At 40.7% G+C, this 18477-nt stretch overlaps 1 protein-coding gene across 2 annotated transcripts; it reads right to left on the bottom strand.

The window, feature by feature from the left end:
- Positions 1-5774: 5774 nt before the first annotated feature.
- Positions 5775-18437, bottom strand: LOC121884781 (dual specificity mitogen-activated protein kinase kinase 6-like). 2 transcript variants are annotated; one of them, XM_042393778.1, is made up of 13 exons: positions 18097-18437; positions 13936-14005; positions 13131-13179; positions 12920-13033; positions 12552-12671; positions 12322-12438; positions 11013-11064; positions 10780-10907; positions 10311-10388; positions 9164-9303; positions 8205-8250; positions 7825-7932; positions 5775-7702 (listed from the first exon to the last, which is right to left on the bottom strand). In XM_042393778.1, exons 1-12 carry the CDS (start codon positions 18113-18115, stop codon positions 7855-7857), a joined length of 1011 nt encoding a protein of 336 aa, XP_042249712.1. In that variant the 5' UTR covers positions 18116-18437; the 3' UTR covers positions 5775-7702; positions 7825-7854. The 2 variants fall into 2 exon arrangements, with proteins under 2 accessions (XP_042249712.1, XP_042249711.1); XM_042393777.1 differs by having other exon boundaries at positions 5775-7932.
- Between the last annotated feature and the right edge of the window lie 40 nt (positions 18438-18477).

Consider the following 18477-nt stretch of genomic DNA (forward strand, 5'->3'; position numbering starts at 1 on the left):
TGTTTTCAAAGTATCATGTTTACATATCTACATCCATGTGATGTAGACTGTGTGACTCTGTGCGAGTGTATGTGTTTACTTGTGTGCATTTGTGTGTGTAGGCTATGACACAGTACTGCCTCAGGCACCCAAAACTCTTGTGCATTCATTCATGTTGTCCGAGAATGTTCTAGTAGTTTGAGTAGTAGTCTGATTGGTGTGAGAGTTCTATCTGCTCATTTGCCTAGCTGCCTGCCACAACAAAACTGGTAGATCAATAGATGCTTGTCAGTATTGCTGGAGGTCATCAATGGAAACACGGAAACACATTTATGTAATCAGGCGAATGGGAGATGTGAGGTAAAAAAAAAAAAAAAAAGAAAGAGAAAAAACCTTTAGGTCTGGTTAAAAACTAAATCCCAGGGGCATAAAATGGGTGTGATTCCAATTCAACTGTGCCAGAAACAAACTAACTGAGTAAATATTCATCAATGAGGACGTTTAACCAGATTTGGATATCGAGGGCTGGTATGACAGGAGAGGGTGCCTTGCCTCGCTGCAGCTGTTCCACTTGCTGACGTCGCCCCACAGCACTTCCTCTCCAGCAGTGAATGTGGAGATATTACATTTCACCTTCTTTGGCTGTCCCAGGTTTTAAAATAGTCCAAATGTTCCGAATCATGCTGTAAACAACACATGCCCCCCCCCTCCAAGAAATCTGCAGGCTGATGCAGTGTCTTGTGCATGTTGAAACTGTAATCCTACTGGCTATTACTGATATATAATTATAGTCTCTATTACGGTTCCTTACTGCATATGGCGCCTCAAGTCTCTTTATTTCCCATGAGGAGTCATCATTTGATCACTTAATTAAACATAACTAAAGTCAGGAGGCAATTTCAAATGCTAACTCAACTGTTTTAGATCATGGCAGTGGGTTTATCTTACTAAAACAAAATAGAGCTGACAAATGATTGCAGAAACCCTGTCCATTCAACCGTGCTGCATCTGTGCCAGGAAAGAGTACACAGAGCATCTTTCACCTTCACCAGTTTGATTACATATGCCGTCATCTGCTTTTTATGTAGGGCGCTGATCACAAATATTTGCTTTAATATTGTGACGCCTGCTAGTTCACACATACTCAGTCTGCACACATCATTCTGCATGTATGAAACAGCACAGGCTGGCAGACAGATCTCCTCTCAGGCTTTGCTGCGTGTGTTGTGATTTGTGGTGGATGCTTGCCACCGGTGCCTCAGGGTTTAATTACGACATGCTTTAATCCAGGCTCAACTATCAAATCACTAATCTGTCCAGGTATCGCTTTCAGCACTCACAAGAAGAGGTGTAATGTCCACAGACGGATTGCTTCAACACAGACAAGAAAAGCTAAGCTGGTGTATTGGATTGTAAAGGTGTAATACTAGAATGTTGTGTTTCCAATTATTTATTCAACTTTAAACTCTGTTTACAAAGAGCAGTAAGAGTCTGGGGATATCAGCTAGAAGCACACAGTCCTCTAAAGCTACCAAGGTTAAAAAAATCTTCTCATTATCCATGATGGTGCTACTCATGATCCAAGATGCCCTTTATTGTTTCTTTTCAATGCTTAATCCAGCTTTACCCATTTGATACGCAATGCCGTGACCTTGTATCTGATGCCATGTGAGAGCTGCATCATATCTGTAATCCCAATTGCCAACTGGGTTAAGAAGTCTGAGAAGCTTTAAAATACAACAGTAGACATTCCCAAGCCATTAGGCCTTTTTATTCCCAAAGATCGCACCAAAATGTAATTATGTAATTGCCTCATCCCATACGAGTCCCTCTGAGACATTTTCTTTTCTGCAGGAGATTTATTCATGGAATTGCGTCTGCTTTGTCACCCAATCCTTTGAATCCAGAGAGCACAGCACTCCCCTCAAGGCTTTTGACAGAAAGGGGGAAGTTTACATCTAACATTGCAGAAGTACAGTTCAGGTTACACAAATGATCAAATTCATGACATTTTATATATTAAAAAGTGCTGGTATTCAATCGTGCTCTCTATGTTAACAAGAACATATATCTTCTGTATTTGTTGTGCTAAAATATAAATTTCTTTCATTTATCTCTTATCTTGGACTTTCACTATTTTGTAAAAGTGTTTATGTTCTGTTTCTTTTTTTGTTTTTTCAGACTTTACTTTTCTTTGTTCTTCATCTTCTGCTTTAGCCAATTTTTCCAAATCTTGTGTGCTACTGCAACAATCAAAATTCATTACAGGCAAGATGCAAATTCAGCCAATTGCACACAGTCATGTAAATATCTGCCCTGCTGAATTTTACTATATTTGAAAACATTTGAAATGCTCATTCAAATGACAAAAATATCGGTAACATTTTTGGTATTTATTGTTTAACCACTCAAGGCAATTGTTGGGTGTTGCTAATGGGTGGGTATTTATTTCTATCTTTTGGCAAATGCATAAATTATTTCACTTCTTTTTCCATTTGTAGAAATAAGAGGATGGCTGAAGACAACAGAGTAGGGTTCTGACATAATTTCTCTTGTGTAGGTGATACAATACGCATGTTTGCGTCTTATTACCCCTCCCTCCACCTCTCTCAGATCTCGACTCACGGTGCAATAGGACCCCATCTACAGTCCAGCATGTTGCATAAGCTTTTACAGTGTCAACCCAGGGCCTAGGAAGATCTAGTTCCATAAAAACTCTTTTACCCTCCTCAGAGAAGGGACACCATTCAAAATTCCCACCGCAGGGCACCCTGTGTCATGCCTGTAGAGGATACGCTATTATACAAAGGTCATATGCTGCTTGCAGGTCTGCCATCTAAGGCACAGTGGTGGCCATGTTTTCCTTGGCAACAGACAGAGGCAGAGAGGCCGGGGATACTGATTCAGAGGGAGGTTTGAGGGATGATGTCCCATTTTGTCCATTTAAATAGCACAATGCATAATTATTATAAGTGGCATATCACAGTCATCAACATGATTGTATGGAACATTGTGTGTTTGTGGCATGGTAATGACTCGTTGGGTGGTGGTGTGCAAAACACTGTCACTGGATTTCCAACTCTGCGACATAGGAAGGTCAGGAGATCGTGAGATCTGGCGTAAGATTAAGGAAACAATTCCAAAACGGAGTGCACATACTTACAATGTCTTCTCTGGTACACATCTGTCTATCTGTAGGTCTCTTGGGGCAAACAGAGTTCCCAAACTTCACCAGGCAAAAATAGGCATGAATTTAATCAGTAGTATTAGTTTGTTAGATAAGGCCTGCCTGAGGAAAAAAAAAAGAATCAGTAATAGCTGACAGGAAGAATCGTACAGAGAAGAAATGCACAGAGCCAGAAATCTGCTTGACTGGCTACTTTGTAATTAGTAAATCATGGGAGCTGCTAAGAAAGTAAGAAGTGTGTGATGACTAGCCACAGTATCATCTCTCTGTTTCTTATGCACCTGTTTTAAAAAACAGCTGCTATAAATTTCTCTTTCCTGGTGGGGGGTGGGAAGAGGGTGGGGAGCGATGGGGGGAAAGTAGGACTAGACAGTGCTTGTATCCGGATGTTTCTGTTCCATGTAAATGCTTATGTAAATGTATACATTTACTAACAGTCATGCATGCATGAGTGTTATTTTATATATCATCAATATCATATATCATGAATGTCTGCATCAAACTGCATCTAAAAGATGCAGACAATTCACTCTGAACCACAAATGTCAGCGTCATGGTGGCGCTAGAGGGAATATCAGGAGATCACCAAAATCAGTTGGCTTCATCCTCTGGGGAACATGAATGTCTGTATCAAAATTTGCGCCAATCCATTTAATAAATATTGAGATATATTCCTGGATACCTGAAAATTTGACCGAATGGTTGTTCTAGATGAAACATGAACTGATCACTAGTCATAAAGATTCATCCTCTGGCCACCATGAATGTCTGTACACAATTTCATGGTAATCCATTTAACAGATATTTTGTTCAGGACCAAAGTGGTGGACTGACTGACATCGTCATTCCTAGAACCATGTCTAATTAAAAAGAAAAATAGGGTGTACTGTTAGCCAAGGCTACAGACTTTTTGAATTTTTCCTGCAGCTTTTGTTTATCATAGACAGAGGAAAGATATGAAGACAGATAATATGGTTATCATGCCCTGAATACTGCATTCTTATGTGCTGTCTAGCATTCATAATATTAATTATGTAAATAAGCCATGATTGCCTGACCATTCACTTGTACTGCCATCCTGCTGAGTTCCTAAAATGCCCATTTACAGTTGAGCGTGATTGTGATTCACTTCTGCATCACAGTCCACATTGAATTGAGCTGGGACAGTAATTCAAATGGATGTTGGTTCTTTTCCTCACGACGATCTTTTGAGCGGCATTATGTAAGTTAGGTCTCTTCAAAGGCCTTCTTTCCTAAAAAGAGTGTCTTTGGTCTGGCTGCACAACACTGGACCACTGCCTGCAGTCTACTGCCATTGAGTTTCCTCATCCTGGCATGAAGTTATCGGTCTTTGACAGACACACGCAAGAGTGGAGTAGTCTGCTCAAAGTGAGCTTTTGTTAACCTCTGTTGTTAATATTCACAGCAAAAAAGCACTCAGAAAGAGCCATCAAAATGAATTCTTCTCTCTATTCATAACATATCCTGGAGAATCACGACTTGCTGAGAAGTGTGCGTTCACTTCTGTGCACTTACATAAGGATGTTTACACAAATAGAAACTGAATTATTACCAGCAACAGGCACACCGTGATATAAAAAGCACATTGGATTTGAAAACTGCATTCATTGCAAACTGTTAAAAACCTTAACCCTCAATCAAAATTCATAGCAAATAGTCACGAAACAGAACTGGAGGTGAGGGGATTACTCGAGTTTCATCCTGCAAGTGCAAGTTATACGACACTGAGTCTATGTGCTACGGCCTGGTGTACCATTTCCGCCTCTGGCTTCAATCACGCTTTCATTACATTATACCTTCTTTACAGTATCACATGCAGGAGGATGGAAAACATGGCCTTGCTTACATGTCTTAGGAGAAAAATGAGAGTTACATACTGCTGCAAGTTGAAACCCAAAGACTTGGCTTCCTTTATCAGCTGATCAGTCAGCTCCAGTATCTCTCATCGCGATTAGAGCATGTGGTTTCAAGAATAAGAGTCCTAAGTGGGACTTTTAGAGACATAGGAGCAGGAATTAATTTGGTTGAGGAGTGGCCTGAAATGCAGTTGACCACATACAAAAATTTGTTAGTCCGTGTCTTAATACTGTCTGATTTCCTCACTCTGTCTGTGGCACTGACTGTAGGCTCAAGCCTGTTCTCGCTAACTTGTGAATCATAATTTTTTTTTTTTTTTAAGACTAAATCATTTCCTGAAACAGCTGGACACTGTAATTTAAGCAAATGTTACTTAAACATGACTAATAGTGCATTTGTCAGGGACTATTTTCAGCTGTGGATAAATACGCTTTTGTTATGCTAGTGAGTGTTCACAGGAGCATGTGGCATTGACTAAAAATAAACAATGTCTATGCTCACATCATATTGAAGGAACATGTCACCCAGTGCAACAGTGAGGCTCATTGATGGTTTTTAATAGCTTTTGGTTAACAATGGAGGTCTGTGGCACAGTGGAATAAGCTAGATCAGACTTAAGCCACACAGGCAATATTTGTTATGAGGGTCAATTATTGGTTTTGGTCTTTTAAGGAGTGTACTATTGCTCAACCTGCAGCAATCTTGAAATGAAAGCTAAAAACGGTCATACTGAACAATAAAGCCTTTATTTTTTTGTCTTTCCATAGTTCAAGTTTGTCAGTCCCACCCAATGAAAAGGTGGCAAATAGAGTGAAGGAGTAAGAGGTAGAGCAAGTGTTCCATTCTCATTGTGATCAGCGTAAAAACTCACTTTTACACACCAAGGGAATGGCCATTCAAAGAAGGCCGACTAAGAAGAAGAAGAAAAAAAAAAAAAAAAGAAACAAACAAACAAAAAAAAAAACAGCAGCTTCTTTGTGGTGTTGCTAGCTTTCCCTTATTATTCACAATCATAAATACTCCTAACTCGCAGACTTTTGATAAAGGTCGCACTACAGTGTAAACCAGAGAGGCGACGATGAGTGCTAGCCATGAACACAGGCATTCATCATCACTATCGACACCATCGCCATCACAACCACCACTTTCATCATCATTATCACAGTCTCTGAACACTTGGAGTGGGGAAACTGCCACATGGCAAGGGCCTCTTGCTGTGTTGTCCAAGGCGAAGGGGCTCTGCATAGTATGGTCAGACAGAAGAGATAATGGCTGCCCACCAAGGACTGAATAGAGGCTCTAAGTCTGGCACTCAAGGAAAGTACGACCTCGAGAAAAAAAAAAGGGGGGGTGTGGGGTGGGGGGGCTGTCTCCACATGAAGGAGAGCACAGAAACCTGAGCGGTGGAGCTTGACAGCACATCAATCCAAAATAGGTGTACGATAGTCAGCTGGCCCTGTGAGAAGTGTGTGTGTTTGTGTGTGTGTGTGTGTGTGTTTGTGTCACACTGCATTAAAACTAATACCAACCACTCTACCACTCATCTACACTGCCAGGTTATGACAGTGCCATGTTACATTAAAAAAAGGAGATAGTATTTACATCTTCAACACATAAATTATTTCCCCTAAACATACTATCTGTGTAAGGCATAATAAGGTCTCTGGAAAAAGAAAAAAAAAAAATAAGTGCCTCATATGAAAAGACTATGCTGACTCCAAAATTGAGAAAGGTAAGCAAAGGGAAGTTTAAATGCTGAAATAAAATAAAAATGCAGGCCAGGACAAGTCCAAAAACAAGAAAAACACAATTAATGCAGTAATTCATGAGAACGATTTGCAAAATGGCACACAGAAAGATAAGCTGTGAGCTTGATTAGGTCACCCCTGAACATTTCCAGGTAGTATCATTGGCGGCACTGAAGAGGACTCTTCATACCCGAGAGAAAGGAAGAGTACGGTGGGGTCACGGCATGAAGAGCTACAACTCGGATCACTACAGGTTCAGATGATATGGGACGCCTCACATTCCTCCCTCACACCGCCGAGAGCTCTAGGAATGATTTGCAACTCCTCCCGTCCAGAATGTGACCTTAGGGTCACAAGTTTTGTCTCAGTCCTGGAGCCTCCGCAGCCCACCCTGTGACAACTGCGGCCCCCTGCACTGACCAATCGCCTCAGGGCAGAGCCAGGTCAAACTGTTGACCCGATGCGATCTGACAAATAAGGCTCTAGTCCTGTAAAATTCAACCTTGTTGACGATATACAGTATCAAAACTCTGTATAATGAGAAAACATACAAACGCATATGCAAATATAGCTTTTCAATTAACAACAACAACAAACATACACATTAAAGGTTGGTTTTGCAGATGAAATTCAAAAGTATTCATACAATATGTGTCACAAAGAAATAATGGCTGGCTCTGTCCGTTCTGAAGAGAGAAATAAGAGGGGAGGTGGGGGCAAAACAAAAGTATGAACAAGAAAGAAAAAAACAACAAATCAAGTTCAGTTCATATTTGTCATGTGGGATAACTGCACACACAGGAAGCTTGGAGGAGTGAATTAAACCTCTCCAGTTGGTTTTATGAGTTCATATTACCGCCACTCTCCCACTCCAGTGCTGCCGGGCTGCTGTCAGTCTTTGGGTCACCCCCTGTTGTGTGCATGGATGCATGAGAGTCTGTCATTCCAGTGAGTTTAAAAAAAAAAAAAAAAAAAGAAACAAAAAAAAAAAAAAAAGGTAGGCCATTGGTTCGTTTGAGAGGTCCCGCCTACCCTGACGGGGTGGAGCCCGGAGAGAGCCCATCAGTCATCCAGGATGACCTTGACAAAACTGGCCACGTCTGTCTCTTTGGAGTCGTGCAAGGTGAAAAACGGATGTTGCTGCATCAGAAGGAGAAAATGCATGATTAGAAATATGCTTTTTTTTTTAAAATTTAAATAATGCCCTTTGTTGTTATTTACTTGTGACACATACAAAGTCATAGTCTTGGTGAGTTAATTGGGTAAGCCTGGCCTCTTGTGGACAAAAGCAAGAATCAGAGTGCATTGAACATTACAGCACAGATGTTGATGCTGTGACAAAGCTACAACAAAATAGCCTAAAACATGTGTTAATGTATTAGAGGAGGAGAGAAAATGTAAAAACTACTAACCATTAATTCTGTATAAGCTGGTCTCTCATTTGGCTTCTTTCTTAAACTGTAAAGACAAAGAAGAGATGAACGCAAAAGAATTTATATGTATTATATTATAAAAAACATAAAACCACATCTAAAATAATCAAATGACATATCCTGTGGGTAGATCAGGTCATCCATTAAGTGCAGGGTTTGCCCCGGCTCCTCGATGTGCCCTCGGGCAAGACAATGAAACCCGACTCCATTAAGTTGAGCGTGTATGTGAATAGGTGAATGAGAGCAAAACAACAAACCACTTTGGATATATGTACACACAAAAAGGGTGACAAATTAAAGGAAAAACCAACATAAAGTGTCTCAATAAGGTGTTGGGCCACCATTTGCCACCAGAACAGCTTCAACGCGCCTTGGCATTGATTCTACAAGTCTCTACTGGAAGGATGAACACCGTTCTTCCAAAAAAATATTCCCTCGTTTGGTGTTTTGATGATGATGGTGGTGGTGGAGAGCGCTGTCTGAAACTACAGTCCAAAACCTCCCATAGATCTTCAATAGGGTTGAGATCTGGTGACTGTGAAGGCCATGGCATATGATTCACATCATTGTCATACTCGTCAAACCATTCAGTGCCCACTCGTGCCTTATGGGTGGGGGCATTGTCATCCTGGAAGAGACCACTCCCATCAGGATGGAAATGTTTCATCATAGGATAAAGGTGATCACTCAGAACAACTTTGTATTGATTTGCAGTGACCCTTCCTTCTAAAGAGACAAAAAGGCCCCCTACGGCATAACAGAACCATCCATTTACATAATCTGACATCATTCTGGAGCTCTGTACTGTACTTACTCCACCTCGTTCAGTAAATGGAGAGCAAACACTGACCCCTGCTGTGCTTTGTGCCATTTATTTATTTATTTTTTTTTAAAGAAGGATAACAGTCTGTACATTCATCAGTGAGTATGAAGCTTACCACTGGGAGATGAAGTCTACAAACTCTGGGGAAAACCGGTCGGCGGGCAGCTGTGGAGACGGCTCATCCACCACCTGTTTGAGCTGCTGGAACGGGGTGCCCCAGGAGTCGTAGGGGAATTTCAAAATGGCCAGCTCAATCTAGGAGACAGAGAAAGGCTGATTTAACAAGGATCATACAAGTTACAGCTAAATTTCATAACTGCATGTTATGATTTTGGTCACGTTTCAGTGCAAAGTGAGTGATATTGACTTTCAACTGCAACTCAACTATTTTGATAATTCAGTGAATTATTTTTCTTCTGTAAAAAACTTATGTTTTAATTTTGCTGCATTAGTGATTTTCTGAGTTTTGTATGTTTGTGTGTAATGAAATAAACTCCCGTTGGTCTCTCTGATCTAAGCGTTTGGTGAGAACATCTTTAATATAGCGCAATTTGAAACCCATATATAACTTTGTGTAGTCAAAGTAAAACTTAAAAAAATAAAAATTCTATCAATCTGTAAGCCATGCTGTACATTAATTGAGGATGACATAAACTACGAAAATCTGCCACCAACATGGCATAGGTATCAAAATTGTCAACGGTCACAATGACTCAGCATTAGTGCTGGACTGTGTTTGGAAAGATACCTGTAATTGCTGTACTAAAGCAGCCAGAGCTGTCCTGGACAGAGTGGAAGAAGAAATGCTTTTTATTCCTTATAATATACTTTGTAACCTTCTCATGAAAGTTGCTATGTGAATAAAAATGTATCATTTTACTATTATGAGATAATAACCGTTGTGACGTAAAGGAGTATGGAAGAAAAAAAAAGTGATTACATAAGACTAAGCTAACATTTGCATTTTGGGGTTTGCCATCAGTGTTAGCAATATCTGAAATAAGCAACACAGTGAACACATGAAAGCATTTATTATCTGGCAGACAAAACATAATCTCTGAGTTCTTTTAGTAACATATTGCATAATATGAATTTCTTTTACTACCTGTAACTGTGCATAGTGCCAGTCAGCAATAGCACAGATTTGTGCAGTGATTTATTCATTTTCTTAAAATTACAAAATATCAAAAAGGGCATGGACCGTGCTTGCTCCAACTGTGAGTATCACAAAGAGACTAATTTTGATATCCGACCGTACTCACCATCGTGATACCAAGACTCCATATGTCTGACTTCACACTGTAGCCCTTCTGGTTGAGGTCAGGGTTGATCCGCTCAGGCTGAAAAAGAAATTAGCAAGTGATAGGACTGTTGAGGTTTGCTTTACAAACTGATAAAAGCAATTTAAATAAAAGCAGTGAATTATACTCACTCATTAATGAAAAAGACATATAAAATGGGAATAAGTGTCGCTGAGTAAAGAACAAATCTCAGCAGTCAAAATGGTTTTTCAGAGGATTTAAATAATATACTGGTTTTGTGAGACTACATCCCAAGCAAGTTTGTTTGAAAGCTTAGGTGTTATGGTTGGTTAAAGAGCTCAGACATTGATATGGGCCAGACCTCACTGAACATTACAATCCATCAGTACATTTCTAGAGAATCCTTTCCTAAACCTCAACCAGCCTTTACCAGGAATATCTCCCCTGATCCTTCACAGTCCCCACTTACCGCCATGTAGGGCTTGCAGCCTGCATCCATTGTTTTGGCTACAGAGTCCACCAAGTGGCCACTGATGCCAAAGTCGCACATTTTCACTTGGCCCTGAGTGTTGATCAGAACATTGGAGGGCTTCACATCTGCAGAGGGGCGTTGTTGGGAGAGTAATGAGAAAGAAAATAGCAAACCAACAATGATAAACATTAAAGTGAAAACTGTGTGTGCTGGTGTGCTCTTCTGATTACCTCTGTGTATAACTGACAGGTTACTGTGCAGATGCTCTAATGCCTTGACGATCTGTAAAGTAAATAGAGAGAAAACAATGGAAAATATTAAATACTGCATCAGGAAAAACTCTTAAGAGCTATATCTCAGTGATTACAATGAGAGTTTTACATGCACAGTAATAAAACAATATTTAGACAATATCAACAACTTAATTTTTTTTTAAATTTACTTATTGTTGGGTTTGGTGGTATTGTTACCTGTAGTCACACTCATCTCCAAAAAATATTAAAGTAACATGCAAACTCAACCGCGAAGTGCAGAAAATTTGACTATTTTCGAATGGAAGTTTAATAATCAACATGGTTTTAGGAGGAGTTGTGTGATGTGACAAAAAATAGTATCCATCTACCCAGCACTTCCATCTAGAGCATCTCCAGCTTAAGTGCTGGTTGCCTGGCAACCTCACAGACATGGCAAGACTCCAGAAAGTCACTGCATCTGGCTCGTTGCACACAACTCCCCCTAAAACTGTTGTTCTTCTCATCTCACTCTTGGATAGAAAACGACTACGCACATTTTACTAAAATGTTGAATTATTCCTTTAATATAGAGCTGCAGCAATAAGTCGAACTGATTAGTTGATCGACAGAAAATTAATTGGCAACTATTTTGATAATCAAAGAACTGTTTTAGTCATTGTTTAAGGAACTAGAATTACCACCTTGTGGTTGTATGCCTCCACCAACCAGTCAAGTTCCAGTTTACATCCCTGTCTGTCCAGACTCATATTATTTGTAGTGAAGACTTTGAAGGAATTTAATAAAAAGGTAATTTTCCTTGTATGTGTTCACATGCTCAGCCAATAAAGCTGATTCTGATAGAACACAAAGTTGTAGCCAGTAGACAGTGCTTCAGATATGGATGTTGCTTCAAAAAAGCTACAAATTTTAAAACGTGGATGCTTCACACACATCTTCAACCCGACAGCACAGAAGATCTATACAATCACCACAGTTTCAAGGTGGGCACCCGAGATTAGTGTCAGCAATTCATATCCGACCAAATGTGAAATATGGTCACAATCTGCCCTTCTGTTCGTGAGTTATGGCGTTGAATAATGGCCAGAAAAGTGTTCACCTTGGGCTCTAGACTATTTTCTGACATTTTAAAGACAAAACGATTTATTGATGAATCAAGGAAATATTTGTCTGATTAATAGATAATGAAAATAATGGTTAGTTGCAGCTCTACTTTAATATACATGTAAATGCACTTGATATCTTAGCAACACTAATTTTACAGTGTAAGATATGGGACAGGACGTACTGCTACTGTGATCTTGCCCAAGATGTCCTCTGGGATGGTCTTGCCTTTCTCAATAACCTTCTTATAGAACTTATCCAGAGAGGTGTCCATCAGCTCCATACAGATCCAAACATCCCCCTAAAATTAAGATGTCGCCCACAAATAAGAAACAAGATGATCAGACACTCCATAGAACACAGGAAGAAGGTCATACCAGTCATAAATGAGTGAGATTCAGACACTGGCTTCACCTCTCTGAAGAGGGCGCCATAGAAGGTCACAGTAAAGAAGCAGTCCACTGTCCTCATAGAAATATCCAAGTCCATCAGAAGCCTCTTCTGCTCCAGACTGTTGACTGTGGCACGAATCCTCTGCAGACACAAACATCACAGATTGGGTTGCCAGTTGCATCAGAAGTCACCTTAAATCATCTGGTGTCCAGTGTCCTTTCATCCCCCCCCAATGTAACATCGATCCAGTAAATCTGATCCAAATGTTTGCAAGCTGAACTCACATGTTGACTACATCTACTGTATGACTCACAGTATTATTTTAAAAGCAATGGTGCATTCACAGAGATGCCAAATCATGTAACCTGAGTAGTGGTTTCCCAGCCTACCTTGACAGCCATGATAACACCACTGGGCACATGTTTCATCTTGTCCACCACACCGTACGCTCCCCTCCCCAACTCTGCAATCTGCTCCAAGTCATCTGCCTTCACCACAAAGTTCTGGACAGCGGGGGGACAGACGTTACATTAATTTATGCATTCAGATCAGCAAAAATATAGAACAGCATGTCTCGGAGGAATACAGAGCCAAATTTACCTGATCTCCGATTGTGACGCAAGCTTTAGAGTCAAGATCACGAGGGGGCCTGCGGGGTAGAAACACATTTAAATCGAACCAAAATAACAGTGTGCAGTCAGTTTTAATGCCGCAAAATGGGCTTTTTCATACTATAATGCAAATTGTGCTTTTATTTGAAGCAAATCTTCATTTATATATTTATAGTTATGCAAGAACTCACTCTCTTTGCACCCATATAACTCTAGTGCTTGTAATTAACAACTGCACCAGGCAGGCAAAGTGCAAAGACTCCATTCCCCCAAAAATGTACAGTACCAGTCAAAAGTTTGGACACACTTTCTCATTCAAGTAAATGGCAAAGTGTGTTCAAACTTTAATAACTATAACTTCTATAAATTTTGCTTACTTGAAAACACAGTTCTTATATAAATGTCAATTGGTGTGACTTCAAATCTTTGGTCATCTCCATTAAGAAAATTCTGAGTATAGCCTGACTGACACTGGAATTTTAAGGCCAATACATAGATATTTGAGAGTTAATCTGTATTATTTTTGTAACATAAACTCATAAAATTAACATTTATTTTTTAAAAAGGATCCCTTTACATTTGTCTTAACCGAACTGTGAGCAATGTGTGGTAAGCAGGACAGTTGAAAAACAGACTTGTCACTGCTCTCTGGTGGACAAACTATGTAATGGCAACACTGTTTCTACTACTTCAAACACATCTTTCACATCTGTGCCCTGCAATGTCTTGTTGTTTACTAGCTTATTGAGACCTACTGTTGATTTAAAAAAAAAAAAAAAAAAAAAGAGCCTTACGCTGCTGCTGCTGGTGCGGGCTGTGCAAACACTTCTTTGGCCAGCTTCAGCCCTGGGTTCCTCTTCTTCCCTGAAAGACAAGAAATTAGAAAGCCATTATCATTTCAGCTCCATGATATATCTACACTGATCAATACATCTGTGTTTAGCAGCAACCACAAGCTAGTGTGATTAGCAGTGTGTTGTAGAAGCCTACAGACAAATGGACTTATGACTCAGGTGCAAGTGCAGAATCTATAGACGCCATTTGCCACATTACTTTGAGTTTAAAAGCAGATGTTTGCCAAGTTGTAATTCAGATCACTTAGTGCCAACTAAATGGACTTTGCTTGTTTTCATATGTCCACACGGGCATATTAATAGGTGGTTTAATTCTATTCTGGTTGTAAGGAGTGTTTTCAAGGTTACAATCAATATGCAGTTGCCTCTGACACAAAATGATCTGTTATCTAACTGGAGATTAGGTGTACTCAAACTTGAGGCCCTGCCATAGAGAGAAGGTAGACTAAATGACTAATCGACATTGGTATGATGACTCAAATGGAGAGGGGGGGGGGATGCAAGGGAATCAAGCCTTTCTTCCTGTCATGATTTTTTTTTCTCTGGTATGATAACTTCTAGCAAATCAAATATCCGTTTTTTATTTTATTATTGTGACATTTTACTTGTTGTTTGTTTTTTTTTTTTCAAATATGTGAAAGAGCACGGTGCTGTAAACTGCAGCTCTGGGACCTTTCTGTGTTAAATCAGTGACAGCAGTCCATTCATAAACACGGTTTACCAGCAGCCTCTGGGATTTCCCACAAGGGGCTGCGAGTCCCTGCCAAAATGACACAGCTACCGGGCCTACGAGCAACACACAGGGAAAAAAAACAAAAAAACATCTCAACTTTTCTCGACATGGACACTCGTGTTCAGCATGTTTGCTCTTGTTGCAAGGTCGACAGGAAAAACAGAACACTTTTCTTGACCTTTATCCGTGTGTGTGTGTGTGTGTGTGTGTGCTAGCATTTGGCCAGATTTTCACCCACTGGGAAATGATGAGAAACAGTTTAGACCTGGCTGGTTATTTCCTGTTCTTGCTGCATACAGGCTCAGGCCAGGCTGTGTAATTATTCTACCCCAGTTCAGAGAAACTGGTTTAATGCGACTGGCAAGCAAGTTGCTTTCACTTCAGAACAAAATGAAATGGCTCTTTATAAAACTAGCAAAAGTTAGTAATGGACTAGTTTAATGCTACAATTAAACTGTCATTGTTACTGTGGGGTTGTATTTGCCATTCAGTGAGTCACACCGCTCCAGTCTGGAGGAAGTACGATTGGGTAAACCCCTCCTTGCTAGATCAAGCTGGAAGGGAAGTTAAGTTTTACTCTAGATTTTAGATTCCATGGCCAACCACTGAAACATCAGACAGGTCCATTTTGTGCAGCAGCCCTAAAATAGGCCTACAGTGTCTGGACAGACTACACTAGTCTCATGTGGTAGGGAGAGATTGACGTGTGATTTACTCACACATGCTCAGTCAAAAATAGATTTTGCATTTCCTCTGTGTGGGATAACGAGCACTCAAAGCCTTCCAATGACCTGACAAATAAGTCAGCCTTTTGTTCGTGCAACAAAACTAGGGTAGCGCGGTACAAAAACATCTGACATGCCAAGGATGTTTTTAAGCTGTCAGAGATACTCAACAATGCTTTGCTGCTGCAGGAAAACTACCACAATTATAATATGCACATGAAGTTTTAAATACAGTGCATTATATTTAAGTCTGAGTTAACACTCAAGACATGTTTACTGTGAAGTCTTAATGGACTTGAAACACTAGCCCCTCTCAGGTAGCAGGCTGAGCCGGGGAGCCAGTGTGTGTGGCGTGTGCAGTGACCCTGTGGCCGGGGCTGTGGGGTGGGATATGACTCACAGCCAGTCAGACTGGACACATCCGCTCAAAACACAACAACTGTCAGGACTCTTTGGGAAATATGATGTCACTTCGCTGCTCACTGTCCCCATTCGGGGGAACTGAGGCCGGCTTCACTGCCGCAAGACCTGCCTGAATTGAGCCTGATAGGACACAACAGTACCATGACATCAGCCACAGCTGCAGTCAAAGTATACTGAGGCTGCACAGAAAAAACACATGTACACAGTTACCGTTTTCTCAGAAGGGATCTGAGAAGAGCTGCAACGATTAGTAGATTACTGATTAGTTGATTGACGGAAAATTAATCGGCAACAAATTTGATTTCAATCAATTTATCATTCTGATTCTTTTCTCTAGTTCCTGCTTCTTAAATGTGGATATTTTTTCTTCAATCTTCTGCGATAGTAAACTAATTATCTTTGGGTTGTAGACTGTTGGTCGAGACAAGACATTTTAGGTTGCATCTTCGGCTTTGTGAAACTGTGATTGACAATTTTTCACCATTTTTGTTAGTTGCAGCCCTAGATCTGAGTACAAAGTATTTCATATTACATGTGAGTGATATATCATGATATGAAACAATCAATGTGTGCACTGAAATCTTGTTCTGTATTCAATTATAGTTGCATTCTGTATTTTTCCTCAGAAGTGAATATGTTTATTACCCTAAAAAGCTTTTCATTTGAAGTATCATAGTTCTTAAAACAGATCAATGATGCTGCCAAAGACTTATTGAGGTCAGTATCAGCTACTAAAGATAGCAGTGGAGAGTCGGTGCACTTTTACAGGAAATTCAGCAATTCTTAGAAAACCAATGATGTTCAGTGGAAAATATCAGTGCAGTAAGACATACGTAATGTGAACAAGAATTTCTGGGTTGTGCATGGGATTAAAGTGTCAATAGCTGTGTGGCGAGTCACCATCAGGAAGCTCCAGCCTCAGAGTGGGTCCATATACAGACAGACAATGATGACTCATGCACAGATAATCTTCCACACCACCCTATCAGTGCTGTTAGGGAGAACCCAATCTCCAAACATGTCTCAGCAATACTATGAACAGCACTGCATGCACTTAAAGCTTCACTCACTTCACTATTGACCACTGAACGAGCAATTCCTTGTAGTGGCTGGGAAGAAATTACACTTTCACAAAAGACAACTCGGATCTGCTTTGGTGCACACAATAATAACAACGCAGAACCTGTGTAGCAGCTATGGAGTATCTGTTTGCAGCCAGTGAACTGTCAACAAAGAGCTGCGGCTCTAGCTATTGGTGCTGCAAGTCAAAACATGCCATGGTAGGCCAAAGGCTGTGATTGCCTGAGCAGCACCCAGCCAATCTACACAGCCCTCTCAAAACAGTGTGTACTCCCGACCATGGTAACGCTAGTATGATTGTGTAACAGCACAAGCGGTGAACTTGAAATGTAAATTGACATCATCATCATGCTCTGTGTGTGTGACGCAAAGGAAGGACCTTGATTTTTCCAAGGTGTGTGTTTTATTCAGCAGTGTACAGTAATTACACAACACAAGAGTCACAGACTGACTGACGGGCGGAAGCCAAGTGTGTGATAGATAGCGCAGTGACTCCTTGGCATCGCCGCCTGTTTTAAAAATAAAGGAATTTCCACCACAGGAGGCGGGGGGTGGCGGGGGTGGAGGGGGGGGATGCATTTCCATGGAAGCGGCGCTAAAATGTTTTTGCGCTAACACACTGTACACCCAACACAATCGATGAGTCAGGAGGCCGAGACATACAAACACCTGTGGTCCCACTGTGCTTTACTTCACCGAAAGTGATAAACTAGTCCCAGCGCGGTGATTTCCAGCTGAAGGGCAAGTTAGTTGTTAATTACAGCTTGGCTAAAGTCCTTAATTGTCGTGAAAATGCAGTTAAGCTAGCTAACAGCAACACGGCAACTTAAATGAAGCGATACGAGTATGCAAATTAGCTGAAATATTATCATTGAATATTATTTAGCCCGCTAATGGTAGGTTTGTGATGAATACCTTCAGACATCGGGATGTCTAGAGACTTCGCATGATAGAAAGCAGGAAAGACATGCTGGCTAGCTTCTTTTTTTCCTCCTCTCATACATGCAGCTTTCCACCTGGCAAGGTTACATTTCTCAAACATAGCTAGCTAAACTTCTTCCGCGCAAACTGCACCTCGTTATTTAAAATATATGCACGGTTGTTTAAAGAAAGCGGCTGAGTTGGAGAAAACACACTTACCTCCTTTAGACAGAGACATTTCCCCTTTGCTTTGATGAGGGGGAAGGGAAGCACAAAGACTTTTGCCTTTTTTTACTCCCTCCCTCCCTGCATCTACCCTTACACCCGCTCAGGATCGCTGGCTTGTCGTGCAAAAACTAGCAGCGACTAAAACAAGATGGTTCGTCTTCGTGCAATCTAAGTGCTTTAATCACCGGCTCACTAGTTCAAAGATCGATTAACAGACGAATGCACAACTTTAAATAAAGTCGGCGCGGGTGGTACAGTTCGAGTTAGTTTGCTAACAAAACCTGCACTTTTTAGGGTGGCCAAAGTCTGACAGCTGAAGGTTCCAACGACGTAATGACGTATTTCCTGTCTCATACTATGCATCACGGGATG

This window comes from Thunnus maccoyii, chromosome 18 (genome assembly GCF_910596095.1).
Source record: "Thunnus maccoyii chromosome 18, fThuMac1.1, whole genome shotgun sequence".
Lineage (NCBI taxonomy): Eukaryota > Metazoa > Chordata > Actinopteri > Scombriformes > Scombridae > Thunnus > Thunnus maccoyii.